At 38.7% G+C, this 25,796-nt stretch overlaps 1 protein-coding gene across 1 annotated transcript in view; it reads left to right on the forward strand.

Moving 5' to 3' along the window:
- The window catches only part of LOC133992869 (ephrin type-A receptor 6-like), a 160,260-nt gene extending 136,418 nt beyond the window's left edge, over positions 1 to 23,842 (forward strand). The window contains exons 8-16 of the mRNA XM_062431647.1: positions 7,495 to 7,565; positions 9,905 to 10,030; positions 10,521 to 10,706; positions 15,451 to 15,512; positions 16,027 to 16,236; positions 17,112 to 17,261; positions 20,199 to 20,392; positions 22,365 to 22,514; positions 23,728 to 23,842. Coding sequence (XP_062287631.1) covers positions 7,495 to 7,565; positions 9,905 to 10,030; positions 10,521 to 10,706; positions 15,451 to 15,512; positions 16,027 to 16,236; positions 17,112 to 17,261; positions 20,199 to 20,392; positions 22,365 to 22,514; positions 23,728 to 23,842 — 1,264 coding nt within the window. The remainder of the gene's footprint in view (positions 1 to 7,494; positions 7,566 to 9,904; positions 10,031 to 10,520; positions 10,707 to 15,450; positions 15,513 to 16,026; positions 16,237 to 17,111; positions 17,262 to 20,198; positions 20,393 to 22,364; positions 22,515 to 23,727) is intronic.
- Positions 23,843 to 25,796: the final 1,954 nt, after the last annotated feature.

Consider the following 25,796-nt stretch of genomic DNA (forward strand, 5'->3'; position numbering starts at 1 on the left):
GGGTAACATATTAATTTTGATTACTGAAGTGCAGGTCTGTAGTGAGTTGGGTAGCCTCGACCATATATTGAGGTCCTGGAGAACCTTGTAGTGCGTGCTTCTATAATTAAGATTCAGCCTGGTTTAGGGTAGGGAATACAGAGATATTTTAAGTGTTGCCTGCAGGAAAATAGCTTATCAGCAGCCTCATTAAGGTGTGAAAAGGCAGATTTTGGCAATTGATTATAAAAGCTGATAGGTTGCCAAATCCTTCTACTATCCCGAACAGATGATTTAGATATGTTGAGGGTTTTGCAAAAAATCAGTTCATCATACTAATCAAATGTTCGCAATGCAAAAGAATCACTCATAAGGAAAGGGCATGGTGGGCGGTTTTCAGTTATTAGACAGGAGTAAATCATACAAACATATCTCTTGAACAAATTATCTTATTAGAACGATTTGCAACATGCTTTCACTTAGGGAGCTAGTATGACCTATTGTAATCATGATTTCAACTGAATGGCACTAGCTAGTTCCTGGCTGGCTACAGTGTTAGCCATTAACTAGACAACTACAGTAGTTCACTAACTAGCCCTGTGAGTAGTTCCTATATCACCATTCTCCTAACACTGTCTATTTTATAAGGTTGCACGGATACCATGCTGCTTTCTCGTGTCACTGGGCCCTGACATACCTACCTGCTCCTGATAATGGTCTAAGTATAATTTTTAAAAAGAGGATATACGCCTCTGTATTATTTTTGAGTAACTACTACTAGAGTGAGAACACTGCAACATATTAAAAATATAGTAGTTATTCACAAGTGGTTTTGAACTTGAGCCTAAAAAAACATTTTACCATGATACACTATCATTACTATATTACTAATCTTCTTTCTGAACTTAGTGATACTGTAACAAGTGTTGTTATTTAGCTCTCATTGTTGAATGAGAATAATACAATCCCAGGTTGTGATTGCTTAAGGCACAAATGTAATGAACAAAGTGCAAACCTGTATTTTCATAAATTTGGCCCTTTCTGGAGCCAAGACCCAACTTCAATGAGTGAATAGTGCACTTCAAAGGTATGACACTAGTTTATTAAACAGACAAGGTGCACCACTTCAATGTGGAGGCCTTTATAATTGGAATGATTTTGATGTCAGTGGATTTCATGTCTGTCAAAAAAAGAAGAAAAAAAACAGCTAGAAGCAGCAGTTTTTCAGTATTTTTCTTATTTCTAAGCTCTGATCCCAGTGTGTGTAGGAAGGTGTGTTTCTGTTTTATTTATTTAAAACACATTCACCAGGTGCAGGAGCTAAAGCAAAGCCCTTTAGGCTCTTTGTGTTCTTGCACTAGAAGGACCCTTTTACCTGAATCCAGCTAAAAGCAGTAGTAGCAGTAGTTCGAGTGATTTTTGACTTTATCACAATCTGTTATATCTGTCATTCTTCTGCCCTGTGTAGGAGGGACTTTGACTCTCTTTCAGTTTTAAAAAAGCTCCAAATGTACTTGTGCAGCTCTCATAAATTCAAGGTTGTACAACAAAAGTGAGAATAAAAGAGGACCTTCTGTTCGAGGAGTTTGTCCCGGCTGCTCCAAAAAGCTTCCCGAATTTACATCTACTGGTTTGCATCTGTTCTGTCAGATTTGTAGTGAAAACATATACAATTGCCACATTTGCCCAGATATAGTCTAGCTGAAGAGTTTTACTGTATATGTACTCATTATCCTTGAATTGTCTGTCATTCTCTTCAACCCTTTTATCCTTTTCTTCATAATTTCTTCAATCCCTCCTTTCTTCTGTGCCCCCTGTAGCCCCGGCAGCAGTGAGATCTGTCATAGTGAGGTGACTGTGAGGGATGTTAGAGCTAGAGAGGAGTCGTTTGAATTACAGTGATGCTTTGATTAGGGCTCTGGGCAAGGTTGTTTTACTGAGGTGTGTGTGTGTGTGTGTGTGTGTGTGTGTGTGTGTGTGTGTGTGTGTGTGTGTGTGTGTGTGTGTGTGTGTGTGTGTGTGTGTGTGTGTGTGTGTGTGTGTGTGTGTGTGTGTGTGTGTGTGTGTGTGTGTGTGTGTGTGTGTGTGTGTGTGTGTGTGTGCGCTCATGCATATGTGTGTTTGAATATGTACTGTAACAATGCTCAACACGCCAGAGAGCAATGGACAAAGCCAAGGTCTTTGTGTGTGATAACTGTCCTGTGTGTGTCAATGTCTGTGTGTGCAGCCTCTTTTCAACATGAAAGCCACTGAGACAGAAGGATAGGCGGATAAAGGGGATCAGAGGATGGGACTGGAAAAGACTGATAAAGGCACATGCCACCATTTCTTTAATGAACAGCTTGACCCCATCAGCAGAGGTCAACAGTAGCTTTCCAAATCCCCTTATTCTCCTCTCTGCCAATGTTACCCGCCATGTTATCTGCTCTGTCTATCAGTGTCCAGGATCCCACAGACTTCACTTAGCCAAAGCCCAGTCTGGCAACCTGCGGCTTGTAGCCCTCTGACACCTGCTCTAATCTGGCAACCTGGATTATGTTAAATCTTCAAAGAGAGGGAGGCTCACATGTGATCACCTGAACCAACACACACTCGTACAAGTAGTATGAGTACCAGTATGGTGTGGGCATTTTCACTCCTCAGTCAACTTCTTTAAAGCAGTTGCTTTGCATCCTGAATCTTGTCATTAATCATCACTTTCTACTAGTCTGTGGAGGTTGCTTTTGTTTGGCTGGAACAGGTACTGAAGCAGCATTCTTGCCTTAATTCATATTGCCAACAAAATGTATTCTTTAAGAAAATGTAACAAATCCCATGCACAGCAGTGTAAGGATACTGTTCAAATGTAGGCAATGCTGTCGAAACAAACATTAAGAAAGGGCATGCAGCGCTTCTAACTTCAGGCTTCTTTATTTAAACCTGCATTAATGAATACTTTCCCATTAATATTGAGTCAAATGATGATGTGTAATGTGAAAGCTGTCACTTGATGTGACAAAACCCACAGAGAATTATCACCCAACTCTGCAGTTCATCTCACCGCTACAGAGTGTTTGCAGCAATTAGAGGATATTTTCAGCGAAACAGCTAATATAACACTCTGTATATCACTTTCCCACCATGGACTGGCAGATAAACAAGTTTAGAGGCAAACTGGTGAATATAATGAAGCATTTAGCTTTAGTATTCCGTTGAAGACCAAGACATTTCCTTTAGGAGTTGGTAGAGAACAAAACAGAGGTAAAAAAAAAAAAAAAAGAGAGAGAGTAAATATTAGACTTACATAACATTCACCCTGTTGACAGAAACACATGTCCAACTGAATGCCAGTACTGCACCATGTCTGCTGTGTTTGTAAATTGACCTCCCCACAAAAAAAGTTGCAGTAATTGACTTTGGTCACTAGGGAGCAGGAAAACATTAAACAGGTTGACTGATACACAGTCATGACCAAACTGTAACTCCGGCTTAATTTACTGTCAATTAACAGCGTGCTACACATGCAGTAGATATGAAGTAATGTTATAATTCAATAGAAGTAGTGTTTCTGGAGAGCTCATAAATGTAAGTCCATTATGCACTCTCTGTTTTGGTCTCCATCTCATGAGAAAAATATCTGTAATGGCATCCAATATATGCAATATTTTCTGGATAGTTGTGAAGTGTACAGTACAGTGCATATATCAGAACATGTTTGCTGAAAATGGCTGGCAACAGGTGTTGAATCTTAAGTGATACTGTACAGTTAATATTATGACCTTAAAGTCAAACAATTGAGCTAAAAAGAGGATAAAAAGCACATAAAGCTACATAGTTATTGCAATATTATTTGTGATTTCGGCACTACAAGCAACATTTTAATTAAGTAATTAGATGCAATGTTCAATCTCAATGTCAGTTTGTACAGCCAACTGGACTTAGATTTCTTCTATATTGATTACACATTTGGTTCATTTAATTCTATCCATGCATTGAATTTGCCAATTATCCAGTGACTTTAACACTAAGTCTTCGTAGAACATGAACCTTCTCTGTTTGCTGCATTGCAAGTAGTTTCTGTTGTGATATTTATAATATACAGCTTATAGTCAATGGCACAATGTATCTGAGAGAAAATGACACCATTGGTTATTTGTTTAGACAAATGACCTTGTGCTTTTCTAACAAGCAATCTCTTGCAGTCATTAGACTAATCACTCTACTATCTAAGTAGCCAATGTGGAACTGGTATGACATTGCTTTACCACTGCAAACCATCTTGGGGAATAGATTGTAGTTGGTAGTTGGATCAACAAAAATGACTTTAGTTAGAATGCGGTTGATGTCCTGTCTCTTACCAGTAGTCAACATGCTTTTAACCATGATGCTGCAAATCTCTTAAATGACCACCAACCTCCTTTAAAATCAGCAAATTTCTAAAAAAAAATGTTAAGTGAAAAAGCTGTTTAGCAGCTGTAGACATAATCTTGTTCACAAGGACCAAAGGAGGAACCAGTGTGATCATGTGAAGTCCACAATGGGAGGATGTCAGGGTGGATGGATGGCTCAACAAAACTATGAACTTTAACATGGGAGACCACAGTCCCTTAACCGACATTATGATCAACATTATGATCTTACTTCTTAAGTTATAGGTGTGCTTCTGTGACACTTTTCTTCATTTCTGATCTGAGAGTAACATCCAAGCTCCTATTTGGATAAAATCAAATGCTGTCATTTAATCTCTCTGCTTTTCATACTTCCTTGGCAGCAGCTCTTAATCAGTTGTTGACCGTCTCTCAGGTCTTTTAGCACCCAGATGATAAACTATGACACAAAAATGTACACACACGCACCGAACACACGCACACAAACACACACACAAACACACAGTCACACGACTGATTCAAATAATCAATGATCAATTAACCTTTTAATATTCTTTTGTTTTATTCTTAGTCATTTTTCGTTGGGTTGGCTGTAGTTTTGTCTTGTTGCTATGGTGTTTTATCAATGTGGTATTTTTACCAGGAAAGATTGAAACTTTCATGAGTTGGTTGAGATATTTGTGTTCCTCTTTCACCTTGTTTCTGTTTTACACGCTTGTTAATGCATTTCCAAATATGGCCTTCTCAGTAACCTCCCATAATCTCCTGTGAACTAATTAATTACTGACACATTTGAATTACAAATGGCACTTTTTTATTCCAAAAGTTCTTAAAAACTGTTACTTTAGGTGCCACTATTTCCTTCCAACTAACCTGTTTTTACAGAGTGTGAAGTTGTTAAAATACCACATAATGTTTCTTGGTATAAGAATTTGTAGCACATGAGTATGTGTGTGGTGCAGAATTGTGAAAAGAAACCCACAGACAAGCTGGCAAAAGTTTGTATTTTATTATTAACTGCAACAACTTACCCAGTACACACATACACATTCAGCAAACAACACACACACACACACACAAAGAGATCAAGGACCTGTATTTAACCTGCCCTTCTTAAGGAAACCTTTAACACAAAACTGTGACCCGTGTTATCACCATATCAAAGTGCCACCATCTTGTTTACGCAAGATGTGTTGCACAAGCTGTTTAGTGAACTAGTGCATCACATCAGTTGATGGCATTTGTCTTAATTAGACCAGGATCTGATATCCTCTAAGCATTGTTCAATCTAAAGAAGAGATTGTGAAATTGCATATATATCCAATAGACCCTTCTAACAGCAGCAATTTTACTTGTCCAAGAAAGAAGAGCACAGGTGTGACTAATAACAGCTAGCTCCACCCCATTAATTGTCCCAGTAAGCTAGTCAGTGAGTGAGCATGCAGAGTACCAGAGCCCTGGAAATGGCTCACCTAAACTGGGATGCAGCCATCATTAATGTTTGTGCTTTTCCTGCTTTGGCAAGTCAAAGTGTCTGCTATCTATTCTACACATGCACCTGAATCAACAGCTAAACATGGATCTGTAGTGGCCATTAGGGTCAAGTGGTAACTGTTTAAAACACATTTAGGAAGATAATATAATTAGCAGAGTAACTTTAGCATTAGAGTGCTTGACTTTTCAAAGAGGAAATAACACATTCTTCCAAATAAATGTAAATATAAAGCATGAATACATTGATCCTGAATTCAGTACAGTACAGTACAGTTTTGCTGCTCCAGTCATACTCGGTCTTGTATGGCCTCACTAAAAGTGTGTGGTAGCTAATGTTAGGTAACATTAGCAAACTTTAAACTCTGCGGTGTAAGGCTACTTTCAAATCTAACTTGCTCTATTTAAGTGAACCCTGGAGCATCTCTCTTTCAGTTTGTTTGACTAATGTCAAAGTTGTCAATTGAACTGTTGTGCAGACTAAACCTGAAAATGAGTGATGATGATTTGATGATTTCTCTTGTATACTGACAAACACAGTACTTTATCACAGTAACTGGTGATGTAGCATACATTTAAAAGCTAAACTACTATTAAATTAATCTGCTGTTCTGGAAGCCTTCCTATAATATGCGATGTGACTGTGCTAGTACATGGAGTTTAGCAGTTCACTGGGTCCATTAAAGAGTTTGTGACGTGTCGATTCCCACAGTAATAGACCCTTTTCATTGCAGACATTTTGACTTGTCAAAGCAGGAGAAGCACAGGTGGAAAAATAACATTAATGACATTTGTGTCTGTATTGTGTTTGTTTTTATTCAACATGTGAAGTGTGTTCCCTTAATATTACTGAACAATGTCTTTCTCATACTTTAGGTCAGTTTCATAACATGCAGTCAGTTTGCAGTCGAATAATACTGATCAGTAATGTCTTCCTTAACTCTGTATGACATCAATCAACATAAATACACACTTAAGAAGCATTAAAGTGCTGCATGACTTGCTGTCAGCCATCAAAATTAGATTTCCCACACGTCCTGATGATGTGCTTGATGATGCAGTGGTGACGGCTGCCATAACTGTCCAATCAATTAGTTACCTATCACTCCATACTGGGATTTCAGACCTGTACTTGTGCTTAAGTATAGTCTGAAAGTAGCACGTCACAGAAACACATTCCAGTGGTTTTAATGGTTTTTATCACAGACTTGAAGCATAAAGAAATAAACAACCCATACCTAACCAGGAGACATGTTTGTGGTTTCCTGCTCATGGTCCCATTCCACTCGCTCTCAGTCAGGTCGCTGAATGATGAGGTCTGTAAAGCAGCTGACTCAAGAAAACCGTGCAAGTAAAGGGGAATGCCTTTTGCCATTACCATGCAATTACTACATGTGACCACAATGACTGCTGTTCAGCAAAGGTTATAGTACATAGTCTCGCTTGAAGACACAAAAAAAATTGTCTGACAAACTTTTTGCTTAGCCAACAATAATAATAATAATTTCAGACTTCCTCATGGCCTTCCCCATGTACAGCATGTATCCTAGTCGGTTTCTCTATCCCTCGCTCTCTGACATACCATGCAAAAAGTAAAATTGTTTCACATTTAAGGAAGATCCATTTACCTCTGTCCATCAATCTGTGTGTTTTCCAGGTGTCAGTGGTACATCAAGGCCAAGATGACCTCAGAGGATAAAAGGAGGACCAGTTATCAGAATGGACACGGTAAATCAATCGGCCTACTTCTCTCTTCTCTATTGTGTGTTTTTTTTAATCTCACTCTGACCCTGTTTTGGAAAACACATTGCAAAAAGATTTCATAAAGAATAATTCATTTCTATATTTATGGTGATGATGATCTAATCAAACTCTAAATCAGTTTGGCACATTTCATAATGTTAAGTGTTGACTTTTGCCAGAACCATTTTGAGAGAAAGTGCCAGTTGTTCTCTGAGGCCTTTGCCAAAAAGCAAAGCATCCTCTTTGCATTCAGCATGCAATTATGCTGCTGTATGGATCATTTCCCACAGGTTCCTGTGCATATGCATATTTGAATTTGCACAAGAAATACAAAACCCATCACATTACTAAAAATCATAGTAAGAACAAAAGTACCCACTGTGATATTTATACTGTGCGAAGCAGTAGTTTTAAGAATTTAGTGCCAGACAAATACAGAGAAAAAAAACCATCTCTGAAGTCTGAACCATGCTCCTTTCTCTCTCTGTCTCTTCCTCCTCCTACTCCCCTTCCTCTTCCTTCCTCTTCCTCTAGCACTCCTTCTCACCTCCTCTCAGTTTTCATTTGATGTTCTACATGAGTTTTTTCTTCTTCTTTAAAAAAAAAAAAGAAGAATTTATTAATCTGGTTACATAGCTGCATTCCTTAGCTGTCTGCTTCTGTACAACCTTTACTTATCTGTCTCTTCGGCTGTCACTTAATACCCAACTTTTCATTCCTGACATGAAAAGACACAAATGAAATGAGAGCTATGAGGTGAAAAAAGGAAGATGTTTGAAAGTGAGCAGAAAGACAAAGACTGGGGAAAAATTGCGAGTGAGTGGAAGAGAAAGGGGAGAGAAACAAGGGTTGGGGCAATCTGGTTGACAGGTAGAGGGAGAGAGTAGAGGACAATGAGAAATTAAGCAGTTTTAAGAGAACAATTGGATTGAGGCTAGAGGAGCAGAAATGGGTACTGTAGGAAAGGTAAGAAAATAAATATATATTAATTTGGCAAGTATGTGTGTTAAGTCTTAAAATATTGGTCCTTAAAAACCCTCTGTCTCCTGATTGTTGTCTCAGCTCTCAGCGTTGGGTATGGTGTTGAACAGAAGCTTTGACAGGACAAGTTTTGAGAGTTTTGCTGGTGTCGGTTCATGCATCAGAGACAACTGATTGTTACTGTTGTGATACTGTATTGATCGCTAAAGGAGAAACACAGCTTGTGTCTAGCCCCCTCCCTCCCTCCACTGGGAGGTCAGGATCAACGCTAGAACAGCAGCAGTCTGTTAAGGATTTACTGACTTGCTTAAGGATACTTCAGCAGGGTGGATGATTGCTTTAAGTAAGGCTAAAAACTTATTTTTCACTTAAAAGACATAAGGGTGGTGACAATTGTGGTTATGTTTGTTAGGTTTGTTTTGTCTTTTGGAGTGTGTGAACTCTCACTCTTTGTTAGAGAGAAAATATTGAACGTCTGACAGAATAACTCATCTAATTGCCTTCCAGATTTTAATCAATAATAATGGGGAAATGTGTCTCTGTGTGTCTAAAACCATTTGTCTCAAGAGTGACCAAATCTTTGCTTCACTTGTTTGTGTAATGTCCCATGATGCATTGTTGATACATTATGAAAAATACAGTGTAGAAATATATTGAATGAGTAATGTCTGTATTTGCTGTGTTGTTTAAGTTTTTTCATAGTTGTCCTTTCTTTTGAAGGGTGAAGAAGTATTTTTAGAGCAGGGAGGGATTTTTTTTTTCTCCTTTATTAGATAGCAAAAAGTCGAGCAGTGGTTCTCAACCTTTTTTTGTCTAAAGTACCCTTACCGCCTAATCAGATGTTCAGACGATCTGAAGTACCACTTCACCTCCCAACATTATGCTCCAGATATGCTCATTTAAATATATTTCAAACTTGAAATTATTTAATGCTATTATTTTTGTGGACATTGTTCAATTTTGTATTTTATTTTAACTTCTCTGCTAGATGTCTCATCTTTTCAGTCAAAACAGGGGGATGTTATGGTGTTACAAGTTATTCAGGTTGGTTGAAAAGTGGAATTTTTTGGCTATAATATACTAAAGATCAGCTTCACACCAATATGTATTTCTATCTGTGTGAAGATTTCTCTCTTAATCACAAATATATTATTTGATTTTTCAATCAAATCCTAATTTCCCTTTTTCAGATCAGAGGAGATATTCCACTGTTTAATTTAAAATGACAATTTATGTTAAAATAAAGGCTAATCTTACCCTCCAGCCTCATCAAGATATTGAAAAGCACACTCACACACACTCCAACTCACTGTGTCTGCATCATTCGCTCTCTGTCTCCACAGTCCCTTTCCCTGGGATAAAGACCTATGTGGACCCTGATACATATGAAGACCCCACACAGGCCATTCATGAGTTCACCAAGGAGATCGACCCATCCCGCATTCGCATCGAGAGGGTGATCGGAGCAGGTCCGCACACACACAGGCCTGCACACACAGTTACATACTTATCCACTTATATCTCACTGATTTATGCCTGTTCTCTTATGAGCGGAGGAGGATCATTTCATGTTGGTTAAAGTAACAATAGCTTTAAATGGGCAATGGGAGATGATCTATTTTCACTACACACATATAAATGCAGAGAATGGTTTTTCAATATCTCACTGCCTCGCTGTCATTATCTTTCCTCACACTGTAGGAACATTAAAGCTTAGAGAACAAAAGCAAGTGTAAGAATACATCCAACATTTTTTTTGTTAGACGGTGAAAGAGAGAATTTTATGAAGTTGAACTAATCAGAGGAAATATTGCTGGAGTGTAGATGGAAACTGCAACACTGCCCCCAGGTGGCTCACCATGGTGCCTATACTGAAGGTGTTTGGTGTGCTGATAGCATCATTACTGTGTGTGTGTGTGTGTGTGTGTGTGTGTGTGTGTGTGTGCGTGCGTGCTTCAGGAGAGTTTGGAGAGGTGTGCAGCGGCCGTCTAAGAACACCAGGGAAGAAGGAGATTGCTGTGGCAATAAAGACACTGAAATGCGGTTATGTGGAGCGTCAGAGGCGGGACTTCCTGCGCGAAGCATCAATCATGGGCCAGTTTGACCACCCCAACATCATCAGGCTGGAAGGCGTGGTCACAAAAAGTAAGAAGGATTGTGTGATCTAATTGTCTCCATTTATGGAGGTGCCAACATGGTGAGATGCTGATATATACTGTTGCACATAACTAATTTATGTAACTACAAACGGCCAAAAAGTTACTTACTTATTAGTCCAACTCTACTTTTAAATATGGATTTACAGTATTTAGAGCTCTAAATTGTTGTTTGTACCAGCCAGAAAAATCCAGTAACATAGTCACATCCAGTAGCAATAAATAAACAGATACAGAGACATTATTTGGCTATAAACATGAGAGACAACCTCCATCACTACCTCACATTTTCATGTAGTAACTGCCAAATCTGAGTGTGAATTAGTTTGACGCAGTCTGAACAACAAGGGTTTGGCTGCTACACAGATCTGTCCTATGTGTGATGTATTTTCCCATGTTGGACTCCAGGAACTCATGGTGTGAGATATACTATAAGAATGTGTCATATGAACATTTTCGAGACCGTTTTTCTATCAAATCACTCCCATCCGTTTTGTCGTTTGTGGAGCGACCCAAATGCTTCACTCGCACTAAGCATTTTGCTTAAAAGCTAAATGAAATGTAAGAAGGGCTTTTGAAGTTGCTGTCTATATGCATCACACAGTCTGATGGATGCATTTATGCTTTTGGTTGCTTGAACAGTAAATTGCTGTAATAGACTTTTATGGGTATGCAGTAACGACTCAATATGCATTTTTCGTAGTACACAAGGTCACTGAACGGACACCGTTCTGTTCATACACCCAGCTCTCTTTTCTTTTGGACGTGTTTACCTGCATTTGTGTGTGTGTGTGTGTGGGTCTGTAAACTGCCTGCATGCTTGGTGCCTTTATACAATATGCATAATATCCTGTACATTATCCTCTTCATGACTATGTGTGTGCGTGTGTATGTTTGTGTTTATATTTTGTGAATGCAAAGTTGTTTTCTAATCCTCCATTTTTGTGCAGGAAACTGCTTTATCCATCCAAGGTATGTGTGTGAGCATTTGTGTATGTGTGTGAGTGTGGACTTGTTAAGGAGCTCTGTTTTACGGGGCTCACCCAGCGCAACATATGGTTGTTTTTACAAGGGGTGCATAAACTGAGACATCGCTGTGAATATAAATGTGTCCCCTGAAGACGTTCAACCCCTCCCCACATGTAGATAGAGGACACTCCTCAGCTCTGACCCTGCTGACAAGACTCCTAGCGATACTGCCATTATTGCATGAAAGCTGCTGCTGATGATATTCTACACAAATACATTTACTTACAGTTTTTATAGTCCACCATTAAAAACTATTGAAGCTGCCACAGACGCGATTGAGTTAAAGTAACATTCCCACATGACATTGAGATGATTTCTCTTGTGAGGCATTGATGGTAAAAGAATGAAAACATTTTGAGTCACAGTAGTGAAAAAGGACTTTTCATCACATCAGAGGTCAACAACACTCAGTTTTCTCAAAGCTGTTGATATCACTACCACCATCTGACGCTTTTGTGGATTTATTCACATTTTCTTTGGTATTTATCAGTTTTGCATGATATAAAATATCCTCATAAACCCTTGAAGTCTTGATTTTTCTAACTTTTCATTCAACAATCATTTCCCTTGAGTGGTACTTAAGAAGAAATATATTTCATATTTATATATGTCTATATAGTATAGAATAATAGAAGCATGACATATTTAGTAAGGAGTGAATGTAAATTAAGAATAAATAAGTTTTTATCATGTGGGTTTAAAAAAAGGACTTTATCAAGGCCAACCATATCAAAAGACTGCATATCATTCAGTGCATACACACAATGTACACAAAATCATGCAATCAGAAGCCATTTGTGCTTGGCAGTGGGGCTTCATATACAAAGAGACATTAATTCAGAGTATCTTTTTTTCTGTCTGTATGTCTTTCAATCACTCTTTCCATCTTTCAGTCCCTCCATCTGTTGTTCTTCAGAGACTAATTATGGAGAGTATTGTGCTGTGACTGACTGCTATACCTGCACTGAAATAACAGGTGACACAATAGACTCTGGTAAACAGGTGTGTTTGTTTTTTGTTCATGGACTGTGCTGCATATTGTTTCCAGAACATGCTAATTGGCTGTGGAAAGCCAAGCTTGATCAAATAATGTATCATCTATCCCTGCTGGATTTGTGTGAGGAGAGAGAGGATCTGCAAATTTATGGATATAATGCCAAGATTTGAAAGTTAAATTAAGTTAAAGTTTTTTTGTCTAAAGTGAGGCTCTACTCATCCATCCATCCATCCATCCATCCATCCATCCATCAATATATCCATCCAGCCATTCCCTTGTTTATGTTATATCGGGTTTAGTTTCGTTTAAATGCTATTTAGTGTATTTAAAATGTTAAACACTCAAGTATTCTTGAATACACCAAAACAAAGTCAAGATTTCTCAAAATGTTGCACTGATATCAAGCCTTCTGAATGCCACAGTAAGCTTGTTCATCACTTTTATTCCTTAATTGCAAGAGATTTCATTATCACTCAAAATGTGAAAATGCCTATTCCCAACATTTATTAAGCCCCTTTCAATAAAAATCATTACACACAGTGTGCAGCCATCGTTAATGAAGGTGAGTAACACGAAGCGTTTTCACTTGCAGCTGCTTCTCATTAGTTGTGAACTTCAGAGGAGGACCAGTAGAGATGTGTTACTGGCAATGCAGTCAAACACTGAAATTTTGGCGTTCAAATGACCATGGCTTGCGCCATCTGTTTTTTCATAATTACCTTGTGTTTTGGACGGTTCCAGATGCTTCCTATAGAAAAACTAAGAGAGTGATTTGTTTTTGAATGTGGGCTGAATGGTCTTGTTGCTGGATGAAGAGATCAGAAACTTACTTGGAAAAGCTACACAAGAGTGAAATGTGTGCTTTACCTGAAGTGTTTTCATACAGCATGTTTCACTTTCACAACAGAAAGATTTTAACGATGATGAATTAGTGGTTGATTTCAAAAGCTCACGTCTGGTTTACTTCCCTGCCTCTGATAAAGAGCAGCTTCCCTAAACCTTTCATTGGTAAACACGCAGCACTGTCTCCCATTCAGTGGATGAGACACTCCCAACTGTGGCTACACATTACCTCGCTTTCCACAGTGCCTTTTGAGTCCCGAATATGAAAATCTGCTTTTCAGCCACAGCATATCGCACACAAAAGCAAAATGAGCTGTTTCTGTGTGTTATATTAATTTATAGTTCCATTCGTTCACTCAGCTGAAAACACATGCTGTAATATGACAGAAACCTCTCTGGGGTCAGTCAGCCTCACCTGCTGTTTCCTGTCTCACTAATTAGATGTTGTAGTGCCTTAATCAATCACTAACAGTGTGGTTCTCATTGGCTGTCTGTTACATAAATTACATCAATTATCAAGAATTACATTTGTGATGCAGTGAAGCAGCAGTGGCAGATGCCATTTAGGTGCAGTATGTTGTGACATGACACCTGCTGTAAACTATCTCCTTGTGTCTGGCTTATCATTCATTTCTTTAAAGAGGGCAATGATGAAAAAAGTGCACTATTGTTGCTCCAACTGTAGTTTTATTTAAATGTGGAAACAAACAGAAAAACACCCTGCATCCTATAAAGTCACTCAGATGAACTGAAGGAAGCTGGTTATATTTAAATAGGATGTGAAATGTTTGTGTTGATGGTCATGTGAGTTTTTACACTCTTCTTAAATACGATGGTGCTTTACAATGGTGTTGCTTCACCATAAGACATTTATTTCTCTTTCAGCAGTTCAGAATGGTTTACAGCTCACCTGCACACAGGCCCAGACAACTGCCTCCCAGCTGTAAACCAGTCAATCTGTAACACCATAGGGATCCTCTATGGGAAACAATAACATTTGGAGAGAAAAAATGTGCTTTCACTTTTTTTCTAACTAAAGTTTTTATGTCATGCATGGACTGAATAGTGAGCAGGTACGCTTCGGCAGGTTGAGAAGCAAAAGTTTCATGAATTGAGTAACTTGAAGTTATGCATCAATCAGCTGCTGATGTGTTTCTCCAAAACTCTCTCTTTCTTACAGTCTCAGTCTGGCAGTAGCACACACACAAACACACGCACCCACACACTAGGAGGATGGGTTATTGCCTTTTCCCCTCCTGGAGCTGTTGGAGCCCAGACTTCTTTTTACAGTGCGATTTTGTCAGCCAATGTTTGCCAGAGCCAAATGTGTCCCCTACATGACTCCAAATATTATCTTGTGGTTTTTTAAAGGAGCATTCAGTTATTCCTCAACTAATAGTTTGATGACTTACGTGCATGCTGACTAGGCTTGACTCCACACTAACCTTTGATGTTCAGTGCTTACATAGTAAATGATAACAGATGCAAAGACACTTGAGATTTTAGCATTTTGTGTATACATTTTCAAAAATGTGCATGTTGTGCCTTAAAAAAAAAAATCTAATTTATTCTGCATCATGTGTCACTCTGAAAAGCAGACTAGGTAGGTTTTTGTTTTTATGTGTGTATCTGCTTGATCACAAATATTCAAATCATCTCCCAATTGATTAGACATCAACTGAAAATAAAACAGACTTTCTAGACATTGCTTGTGGCATACCGGATACACTGAGTTTTATTCATGTTCTGTCATGTCTCTTCTGTCTTGTCTTTCACCCTCCAGTGTAGTCTGTCCTTCAGTGTAATATCGTGAAAATAATATCTGAAGAGTTAAAGGATGTGTGTTGTGTTTGTGTGTTTGCAGGCAGACCTGTGATGATTGTGGTGGAATACATGGAAAATGGATCGCTGGACTCATTTCTGAGGGTGAGTGTTGCAGTGACCAGAGAACTCAAGTGGGATTATGTCTGTTTCTGGTTTCAGGTTATGGTTTTTATGTGGGAAATAAACACAAGAAAGAAACAAAAGCTTTAATGTATGAAGGCCTTTACCTTAGTCTATAAAAAGACTATCCTTGTGCGCCTTTGTTAATCACACAATTTTAAAGCATTGCAGGCACTTAAACTTTGTCTCTGTTTTGGCTCCAAAGAAGCTAAAACAGCAACCACATTTACTGCAGCAAAGTCCTGTCAATAAACTGCCAGCTTAGATCTGGAAAAAACTAATTTCTCTCCTTTCTAAAAAACACTGACGTATTTCAATATAATATCTGGTGCTCAATACATACCATGATGTTAATGTCACTGCCATCCCTTTGTCTTATTGTTTTTGCTATCCATCCATTTCTCTCTCTCTTTTTTTGTGCTGTCAATCTGTTTTTTATTGCAATGGCTCCTTCCGTGGCAGTTAATTTTTCTTTGTATCCTCTTCTCCCTGTCAGCAACATGACGGCCACTTCACTGTCATCCAGTTGGTTGGCATGCTGCGTGGCATCGCCTCGGGCATGAAGTATCTGTCAGACATGGGCTACGTTCACAGAGACCTGGCAGCACGAAACATCCTGGTCAACAGCAATCTGGTGTGCAAAGTGTCCGATTTTGGCCTGTCCCGAGTCCTGGAGGACGACCCGGAGGCCGCTTACACCACAACGGTACACCTAACCCCCTAAAACCCAAACCTCTAACCTCAATGAATCCTTTTCTATTTCATAACATGGAACACATCCCTATCTCCTCAGTACAGGCACATGTCTGGGGTTAGATTGAATTAGTCATTTGCTGTTATACAGTATCTAAGTGACATTTTGAGGCAAATGTTAGTGTTGCAGACTTAATACTGATCATGTATTGGAAGCCATCAACCTGATTACTTTTAGTTTCTAGTTTGTCAATGCTGCTTTTCTATCATAACAAGGATAAACAGTTCTGAAAAATGGATATAGCAACTTGAATATGGAACATTCAGTTTTCCCCTGAAGGACAAACTGCCAAACTGACTGACTGTCAGTTTGATACATCAACAACAACTTTACCCCTGCTCGATCAGACTCTAGACTTCTCTCATCCAGCAAAAGATGGAGTTTCTTTAGATAGCAACATTTCAAAAACTCTTATCCTAAGAAGACTCTTTTCTATAAATCTGTCTGAGCCCACAGTGACCTTCATTTTCTGGTTTGTATAGATGTTATTGTGTGGAGGAATTGGTGTGTTCATGGTTCCAAATGTAGCCTTCTGCTTCATAAATGTGGTTGAAATCCACTGGAGAGGATAGGAGAGGAGACGTTGGGTAAGTTAAGTTAGGTGCAACCAAGGTGATGAAGCCGGTGAAGTATTTAAGAAACATACTGTGAGTGTTTTAAAACGCCTCATATTTAGACTTTAGCTCTGCTGGAAGGTAACGTTGGCAGGGTACTTTTATAAACAGTGAACATCACCAAGGAGGATTTTTTTAGTTTGCAGGATATATTCACTATGCTGATACTGATCTGTGTGCGCGCCTTTATTTATATTTTGTGTGTGTGAACAGGGTGGAAAGATTCCCATTCGATGGACAGCTCCTGAGGCCATCTCATATAGGAAATTTTCCTCGGCCAGCGACGCATGGAGTTATGGCATTGTCATGTGGGAAGTGATGTCATATGGGGAGCGGCCATACTGGGAGATGTCCAATCAGGATGTGAGTACTGTATTTTTGTATTAAGGGAAATAAAGTAGATATAAAATTAGAGAAACTGTACTTTAGAGTTACTAAAAGAACCATAAAATTAATCTTTTTGATTAACTCTCTATCTCCTCAATCACAAAGCTTTTGAGGCTCGTTTACTTAATCCATAAATGATCTGCTGCCAAGTTTGTAAGTCTTGCATGCGCTGCAGTCTGTTACATATTCACTTCACACTACCTATTTTAAATAAATAAAAATAGATTAATACAAAATTAGATTTTTGGTGTCTTTTTCAGAAAGAAATTGTTATAGGGTTACAGTACCATACTTAGTATATTAAACATAATTTTCATATAAATTACTGAAAACGGAGATATTTTATCAGGTTTCTAGCCAATGTAAATGTACCTGCATTAACTCATTTTTGGCAACTTGGGTGCAGCAGAAAACAACTTGTAAACATATTACTGACATATTGCGCCTTTAAAGTTGATGCTCATAACTTGTTAGCAAACAGTTGCTTTGTTAAACAGACACAGAGCAACATTATCATGTGTTTGGAGACAAGTCCTACTCTAATTGCCACCAACTGTTGAGGGAAATATCTCACTATTGAGCTGGTAAATGCTCACCTCTGATCATTAGAAAGTCACTTAAGCTGCCTGCTGCGACTGGAAACAAGGCTGATGAGAGCACTGAGAGCGACAGTAAAGCTGTGGGTTGGAAAATCAAATGAGCTATAAGTGATGAGACCCAGATAGTTTGGGATAACTATCTGTTTGTCACTATGAGCTGCCCTTTTCCCTTTCAATTATGTTGTAGTTTTTATGTCCCTACGTTATGGTCAACATGTCTCAAATGCCTCTTTACACTGTTAAGATAATGAATCTATCAGAATTGGTCTTAAACAATCCATTGTGAGTAATATGTGTAAAACCTTTCAGCAAGAAATAAAAAAACCCCGATTCCCACGACTACAGTACATCCAATTAATATTCACTTCTTTATACACAGACTACCTGTAATTATAATTCTTTTATAGCTAATTGAGGGCAGCAACCATTTGTCATTATACTCTAGTGGGATGACTGGTAGAGCATTGAAAATAATTTTCCAGTGAGAAAAAAATAGGATATACTGACTCAAACATTTGATGGACTTTATTTAGATCCATGGTTCAAACTTAAAACAAATGGATTATCCTGCACAAGCTCTTCAGTCATTTTTTATTGTCGTTTTTCAAACATTTAGAGAAGCAATTCTTGGCTTGGAACATTGACAGAGCTGCAATAAACATTTAAACATTGCTAGTGTTTAAACTAACAAAGCAAAGTAATTATTAGTTTATTTTCATGGGCTATTACTTTAAGTGAAATGTTCAAAGGTACTGTATGTCAGTGGAGGACGCATTTTTAGAGGATGGTTCCACAAACATCCCACTAACAAACCTGATCCTCTTACCTTCACATTACAACAGGCTTCAGTATTTACTTCTGCTTTTATATTCCATTAGATCTGTTAAAATCTTTAACCTCTTCCCTGGCTGTTTTGTCGCATCAAAAAGCGACCTCAGAGAGAGAGATGCGAGAGGAACAGAAATGCTGGTAGGATTCTCCAGAAGGATGAAAATGATGAGTGCGAGGGAAAGGAAAAGAGCAGTAAAGGTCAGAGGTTCAGAGGACTTTGATCCAGTAGAGGGGAGTTTAAAGCTGTGGATTCAGTGTGGCTGAGCAACCTGCTGATCCCTGGGCTGTGGTCAGGGATTGGAAGGGCCATGAAGGAAGCAGATCCATCCCTCTCTCTGCTGAGTGTGAAAGCTCCACAGTAATCCCTTCAACCCCTTACACACACACAGAGAGACTCACATGCACCCACACACACATATTCACTAAGGTTCCAGTGTTTGGGGAGGATTTGTGTTGTTTGGGAATTGCTTAGAAGTGCTTACCAAGGCAAAAGGCCAGGCAAGCTGCAGCCTCAACCAGCCTAGAACTACCTTATCCTGGTCAGCCACTTATCACAGCTCCCTACAAAGATACATGGTTCTCTGCTTTTCCACAGACACACAGATATGATAAAAGGGATCTACTGTATGGAGGCTAATACTTAGTGTCAGCTCAGGTTTGTATGTTTAGGAATTCACTGATACATATTGATTTGTAAAACACAGGAAAATAAAGCATCCGAGGAGGAAGTTTTGGGAAATAATAGAAACTTACAGAAAGCCTTAAATAAGATGATGCTTATTGATTTGTTCTCTTCATCAATTATTTCTGTGTTTCACAGTGCAGCGTTAAGTTAGCAATCCGTCTGTCTGCCGCAGGCTTGTTAGAAAGGCATTTTATGTATCCTCAATATTCCCAAGGTGACACTACTCTCCAGTTTGTGTCTGCATATAACCGTGCAAATCTACCCTAGTTAGCAGACAATGTAGACAATACACAATAAATTATAGTATAACGTGTACAATTAATTGTTGTAATTTGGTTTCATTTTTGAAAACAGTGTTCCAAGTTCACCATTTACCACATTGTGATGCTTTGTGCTACAATTTAACATTTATTTTTTGTGAAACATTCATAGAAAATGTCATAAAACTGAATTTGTTCAGCATTTTAAAAGCAGGACCAACTTGCAGCCCTAGACATTTGTGAGTGCAGCCTGGTACTCAGATTTTACATGCAAATCCCTGTAATGCTAAACAAAGCTATGTTATTCAGTGGGTTTATTTGGTTTGCTTGGTCTGCACATCTCATTTTGGTCTGCTGTAGTCTGCAAAATCGGCACTTTGGCAGTGTGACAAATCATATGATTGCAGTTCATGTTTGTATGTAAAATGGTATAAATAAAGTTGCTTAAAGGGTTTTGAATCATGACTAAATGATGCACGATGCAGGTCTATTAAAAAAGCAGCCGTCCTTCATCACATTCAACACATTGTCTCAACAGGTGATTCTGTCCATCGAGGAAGGCTATCGGCTACCTGCACCAATGGGCTGCCCCGTCGCTCTGCACCAACTGATGCTGCACTGCTGGCAGAAGGAGAGGAGTCATCGGCCCAAATTCACAGATGTTGTCTCCTTCTTGGATAAACTGATCCGCAACCCCAGCAGCCTGCTGCCACTGGTAGAGGACCTTCAGAGGTACAGTATTCAGGAGTTGCTTATATGAATTAATGGATGAAATATAGATGCACTGTGAGTTCATGTGAGCTGAAACTACCACTTGTCAAGCATCTCAGGATGTGACAAAATTAACCTGTACTCTTGACTCATAGTAGACCTTATTAGGTATTTGGAGGCCACTTATATGTAACCCACCTCAGCTCTTACTGTTAGTGGTAAAGACTGGGTGATACAGATATATTTCGTCAGTGCACCAATTACCTTGTGGACCAGTAAAATCAAAAGTCTAGACCCGCTATAGGAGAAAGGGGTATTAGCAATTTGCATTGCGTGACAGAATAAAGGACTCTCACAGCCAACAGGTAAGTTTATGCGTGTTGTATTGACTTGACCAAAAATAAAAAATAAACAAAATAAAACAAAATGTCAATAACACATGAGATTACAGTTTACAAAAATAAATCCCCAGATCAGTGAAAAATAACAGTTCTTTGGTTGGTTGGCTCGCCACAACCACTGAGATTCCCCTCTACCTTACAAAACAGGAAGAATCCCAGTAGAAGAAGTCTTCATACAAATCTCCAAACCAGGGGACCATTCAAAGGAAAGAAACCAAGAAAAGAAAAAGACCCGGCCTATATTGGCCAGAAATAGGTTACTATAGTATTCTCAAACACAAAATATACATTTACATGAAAATATATGCATATAAACTCACATATATAACAAATGTACATCATAATATTGTTTCTTAATGATCATTATAACTATTCTTACTGTCCATAAATTTAACTGAACATACTTTTGATATTAACATGAAACAAAATGGCTAACATGTCCTCTCTGTTCATCTTTCTTTTACCGCCACTCACTCTCACAAAAAACACAGAGTAAGAGTAATGTAAATAAAACACTGCCATATAACCAATTTTTCTTTTTCTTTTTAAAACACACATACATGAATTGATTGTATTGTTAATCCATATTAACACTAACATATGTACATTTTACTCCATTACTGAGACTAATGTCAGTACAGTTTACTCACCAGAGGCTCAATCATATATACACACACATCCCCTGCAGATCACACAGCTCTCATCAGTCCAGATATCACTTTAGAAGAAGCAGGGACATGGGAGTTCAGCAATGTGTATTTCTTTTACAAATGAAATTTAGCAAGGTTCACATGTGGCTAATAGTTTAAGCTAGCGCCATGGATGCTAATAAACAACTCACGTTTTTCTTTGCAGAATGCACGGTCCGCTATCAATCCACAGCAAGGAAAAAATAAGGATTTGGCTCTCTGCGCCGATTAAAGCAGGGATAAACCAGAATATCTTGCTCTCTTGCACAAAAACTAAATGATCTGTAGCAACAAAATCAGCATGCGGTCACCTCAACAACAGTCCAGCAGAGAGAGCCAGAAAGAAAACACACGGTGACACGTACACCCTGACGGCGTCTGATTGGCTACATTGCATCATGTGAACTCCCTCATGTCACCTGAATCTTGTACACTTTAAGAAAAGCACATTCACCATACTTTGAAATTAAATAAAACACCCTTTTTGACAGATATAAATGAATGTGTATACATCATTATTTTTCCTATTTATTGACACATTTTAATATTTTAAATCATTAATCCTATTTATTCATCTGTCACATAAAAGTATGAATTTATTCATTTAACTAATAACTGGACTTCTAATTAGGGCTTACTTACCTGGGTTACATATACCATAGTCATTTGAGCGATTTGAGTAACATTAAACACTGATACATAAAAATGCTATTTAACTCTCTTAAACCCAGGAGAAGATAGGATGACTTCTCTAGGTTAAGAAAGATGATGAAGACTTCTACTCCTACGCCATAAAGCAGGACCAAATATGTATCAATTTAAGAACTTTAGATCAGTTTTGTCAGTTTTCTAACTCTGAGATGCTGACATATCTGACATTTACTGGGTTTCTGATTCCATCAGTCTACCAGAGTCTCCGGGGGAGGAAATGGACTACCCAATGTTCATCTCAATTGGCGACTGGCTGGACTCCATCAAGATGAGTCAGTATAAGAGCAACTTCATGGCAGCAAGCTATAACACGTTGGATGCTGTGGCGAGGATGAGTATTGAGTGAGTAGAGACGCCAAAACATAACCATTATGAAAAGGCATGAAACCAAACAGGACATATATTTTTAGCACCATTAGCGATATAAAAATGTATTCCAACAATTTTACTGAGAAGTATTCTTCAGCCTGTGAATGTCATGTGTGACTCTGGAGAAAGCTTTCTAAAAGATAACCCATATGATGTCATCAGTTTTGGCTTGAGACTGTGTTTCTATACCACTCCATTTCCGCACCAGATATGGTTGTTTATCAGGCAGGGACAGTCCGAAGATGAAATGAAATGAAATACGCTATCACGTTGCATTATGGTGAGTGTAGGAGTTTTTTGCTGTTTGACCCATCTTGAAGTAGAGTATGTGAAAAAGTGGGCTCATCAGGAGGAAGGACTTAAAGAAGAAGAAAAAAACAGATTGTTTCAGACAGAGGCTGAAACGGGGTAGCATAAGATAAATATGGAGTTTTTGAGCTGGAAATTATTCAGAGATATTCCAGTAGAGCCCAGCTCAATAACATAGACCTGGAAATGTGCATGATATGATATGTTGAATGTTCTTTTACACAAACAGTCTAATGTGCACCTGGTAGGTAGATGTGTATATAAAATTAAAAACCTCTTTTTTTGTGTGCCATTGTCCATTTAAAACCCGCCAGATGGTTTGTGACACAGCACCATCTGAAAAGTCCTTCTTTAAAACTGTTTGGAAAAGGGCAGGCACCTTCTAAAAATACTTTGGCAGGTGATTGGATGAACCATCTGTCTATCATTGTTTTACCCTGCTAGGAAGCTGGATTCACAAGATCACACGATTACACAAGAATCTTCGTAAGACACTGATTGATCACAATTGGACATTACTTGACTCTCACAAATCTTGCCTTGCAAGGTAAATCCATTTACCCTCCCCTAGTTGATTGGTTCATATAGCCTGTATAAATATGCGAAGGCTCATGACCTAAAAAATTGTGTCCAATTAACTCAGTGACAGTGTGTGAAAAGGTTGAATTCCCAACCTTTTCTTTCACATGTTCTTACATAATGAGAGAAGTGATTCGATGATCTAATTTTGATCGACCTCACTCAGCCGCTTAATGAGTGACTCATTACGTGACTCTGTGGACTCTGAAAAGAGTTTTTGAATTAATGTAGTCAATGAGTTATAGCAGTTATAGTGTCTCTGTGTGTGTGTGTGTTTGTGTTTCCCCTCTCGGCCTAGAGATGTGAGGCGTATCGGGGTGGAGCTGATCGGCCACCAGAGGCGGATAATCAGCAGCGTACAGACCCTTCGCCTTCAGCTACTGCACGAACAGGAGAAGGGCTTCCATGTATGAGGACGTCCTTTAACACAACCTGGGATGGACAGATTGATGGACAAGACGGAAGCGAAGTCTAGACCGTAGTACAGACAATCTACAGCCTGTGCCTGAGTCTCAACCCGTCATACAGCCAGTCTGTTTAAGGAGGTCATTGGACTGACTCTCACAGCAGACTGCCCCTCGGTCTCCCTCACATAAAGTAGTAACAGACTTTTTTCTACTATACACCCCTTACCCAGTATACCTGGTTCTCCCAGACTATTACAAGACAGCCTGATAGACTTTAAAGACTGGCCCAGGCCCTCACTTAGGGGAATGTAATGCCTTGTTGCAGCAGCAGTACTTTGTGTGTGGAGCAAAAATATCTAGAGATGTAGATTTGCAAACGTAATTTACTGAATCTTTTGATTCCTTTCTTCGTTCTTTTCTCGCTCTGAGTCATGTGCTCATGTAGCTGCTATTGGGTGTGCAATCGAAAAGTTTTGTCCTTTGAAAAGATATCCTCACTATTTTTTATTTTGGAGTTTACTAATTTATTACAAAGGTATTATTTGCATTGCTTTAATTACCCTCTCTCCAGAGAATCTGGTACACTAATACTTGAAGAAAGAAGTGTGAAGCAAGTTATGGAGATTTCTTGAATGTTTAAGTGTATAGACAATTAATCAATAATTATTATCATAATCTAATATCTATATATGTGCAGTCCTGTTTGTGAAAGCCCTAGTAAATCTGGATCTTATTTAAAATATTTTATTTATTTAAGATTTTTATCCAAATCAGCAATACAGTATTATGCAGTCACCTCAGTATCTCAGAGAGAGATGAAGAATTGTGCAATGATTGACATGTAAACATGAGGCTTACACAACACCATCCACCTGTTTTTTACTGTCACATGCTAAGCTTGTAGAACCGGATCTGTTGCCTTCAGATGAATAACCATACAAGTCTATTCTGACAGTTTTTAACAGCTAGTGTGTACTCACAGATGTATAATAAGAATTATTTGGATGGTGAATGTTATAGGTTGCCTGACAGTACACAGCCTCCACTGTCTTAACATATGAATGTTCACAGAAATTAGATGTTTGAAATTGTCTGAAAATGTAACATGGACTTATATGGTTCTTCAGAATTAGCTGAAATCCTTTCATATGCATTCATTGTTTCTTTGGCTGCACACACACAAATGCAGGCGGCGGTTTGATCTTCTGGGAACTCTCAGCTCATCTAGGATGTCAGAGCAGGACAGTCCATCCCAGATGCAAAGCAACTGAGAGGATTTGACAGTGTGATCATGTAAAGGTTGTGGAATCAAGTGTACATAAATGTAGTCTGAAATGAAAACTGTTGGATCTGCAGTAGTTGATGTCATGTCACCACACATTTGCCATTGAAATCAATGTTTTTCTTCATTCTCTAAGTCAATGGTGAATAGGCAGTGCTGCAGGATATAACTAGTTAGATGAGGCAGCAGAAGTAGCTAAGACCCGGTTGATGGAAACGGGCGAGAAAGATAGTAGTCTTGTGTGTTTAGGACAGAGCCTTCAGGCATGAGAAGTTAAAGGGCAGCAGAGTGAAAACGAACATGAACAGCAGCATCATAACTCATCATGTGTCACTCTAACATCAATAGTAACACACACACATGCAGACATACATACACACAGAATGCCTTACAGACCGTTAACCAGGCAATGCTGAAACGCGGTAGAGTACTTCATGAGTTTCAGTGGAATCACAGGACCTATCCATTAGTTTAAGTTGTATTCCATATTCAAGAGAACGGCCGCCCACTACAGCTGTGTTTTTATTACAAACTGGGGCTCAATGATAAATGTTGGAGGCAAACTGGACCTAGAGATCTGTGCCTTTCGGTCACAGCGTAGTTTTGCGTCCGGGCCTCTCTGAGTCGAAAAGGTGCACGCAGAAAAATCCAAGCACACACACATACATGCGTATGTTT

The sequence above is a fragment of the Scomber scombrus genome, chromosome 13 (genome assembly GCF_963691925.1).
Source record: "Scomber scombrus chromosome 13, fScoSco1.1, whole genome shotgun sequence".
NCBI lineage: Eukaryota > Metazoa > Chordata > Actinopteri > Scombriformes > Scombridae > Scomber > Scomber scombrus.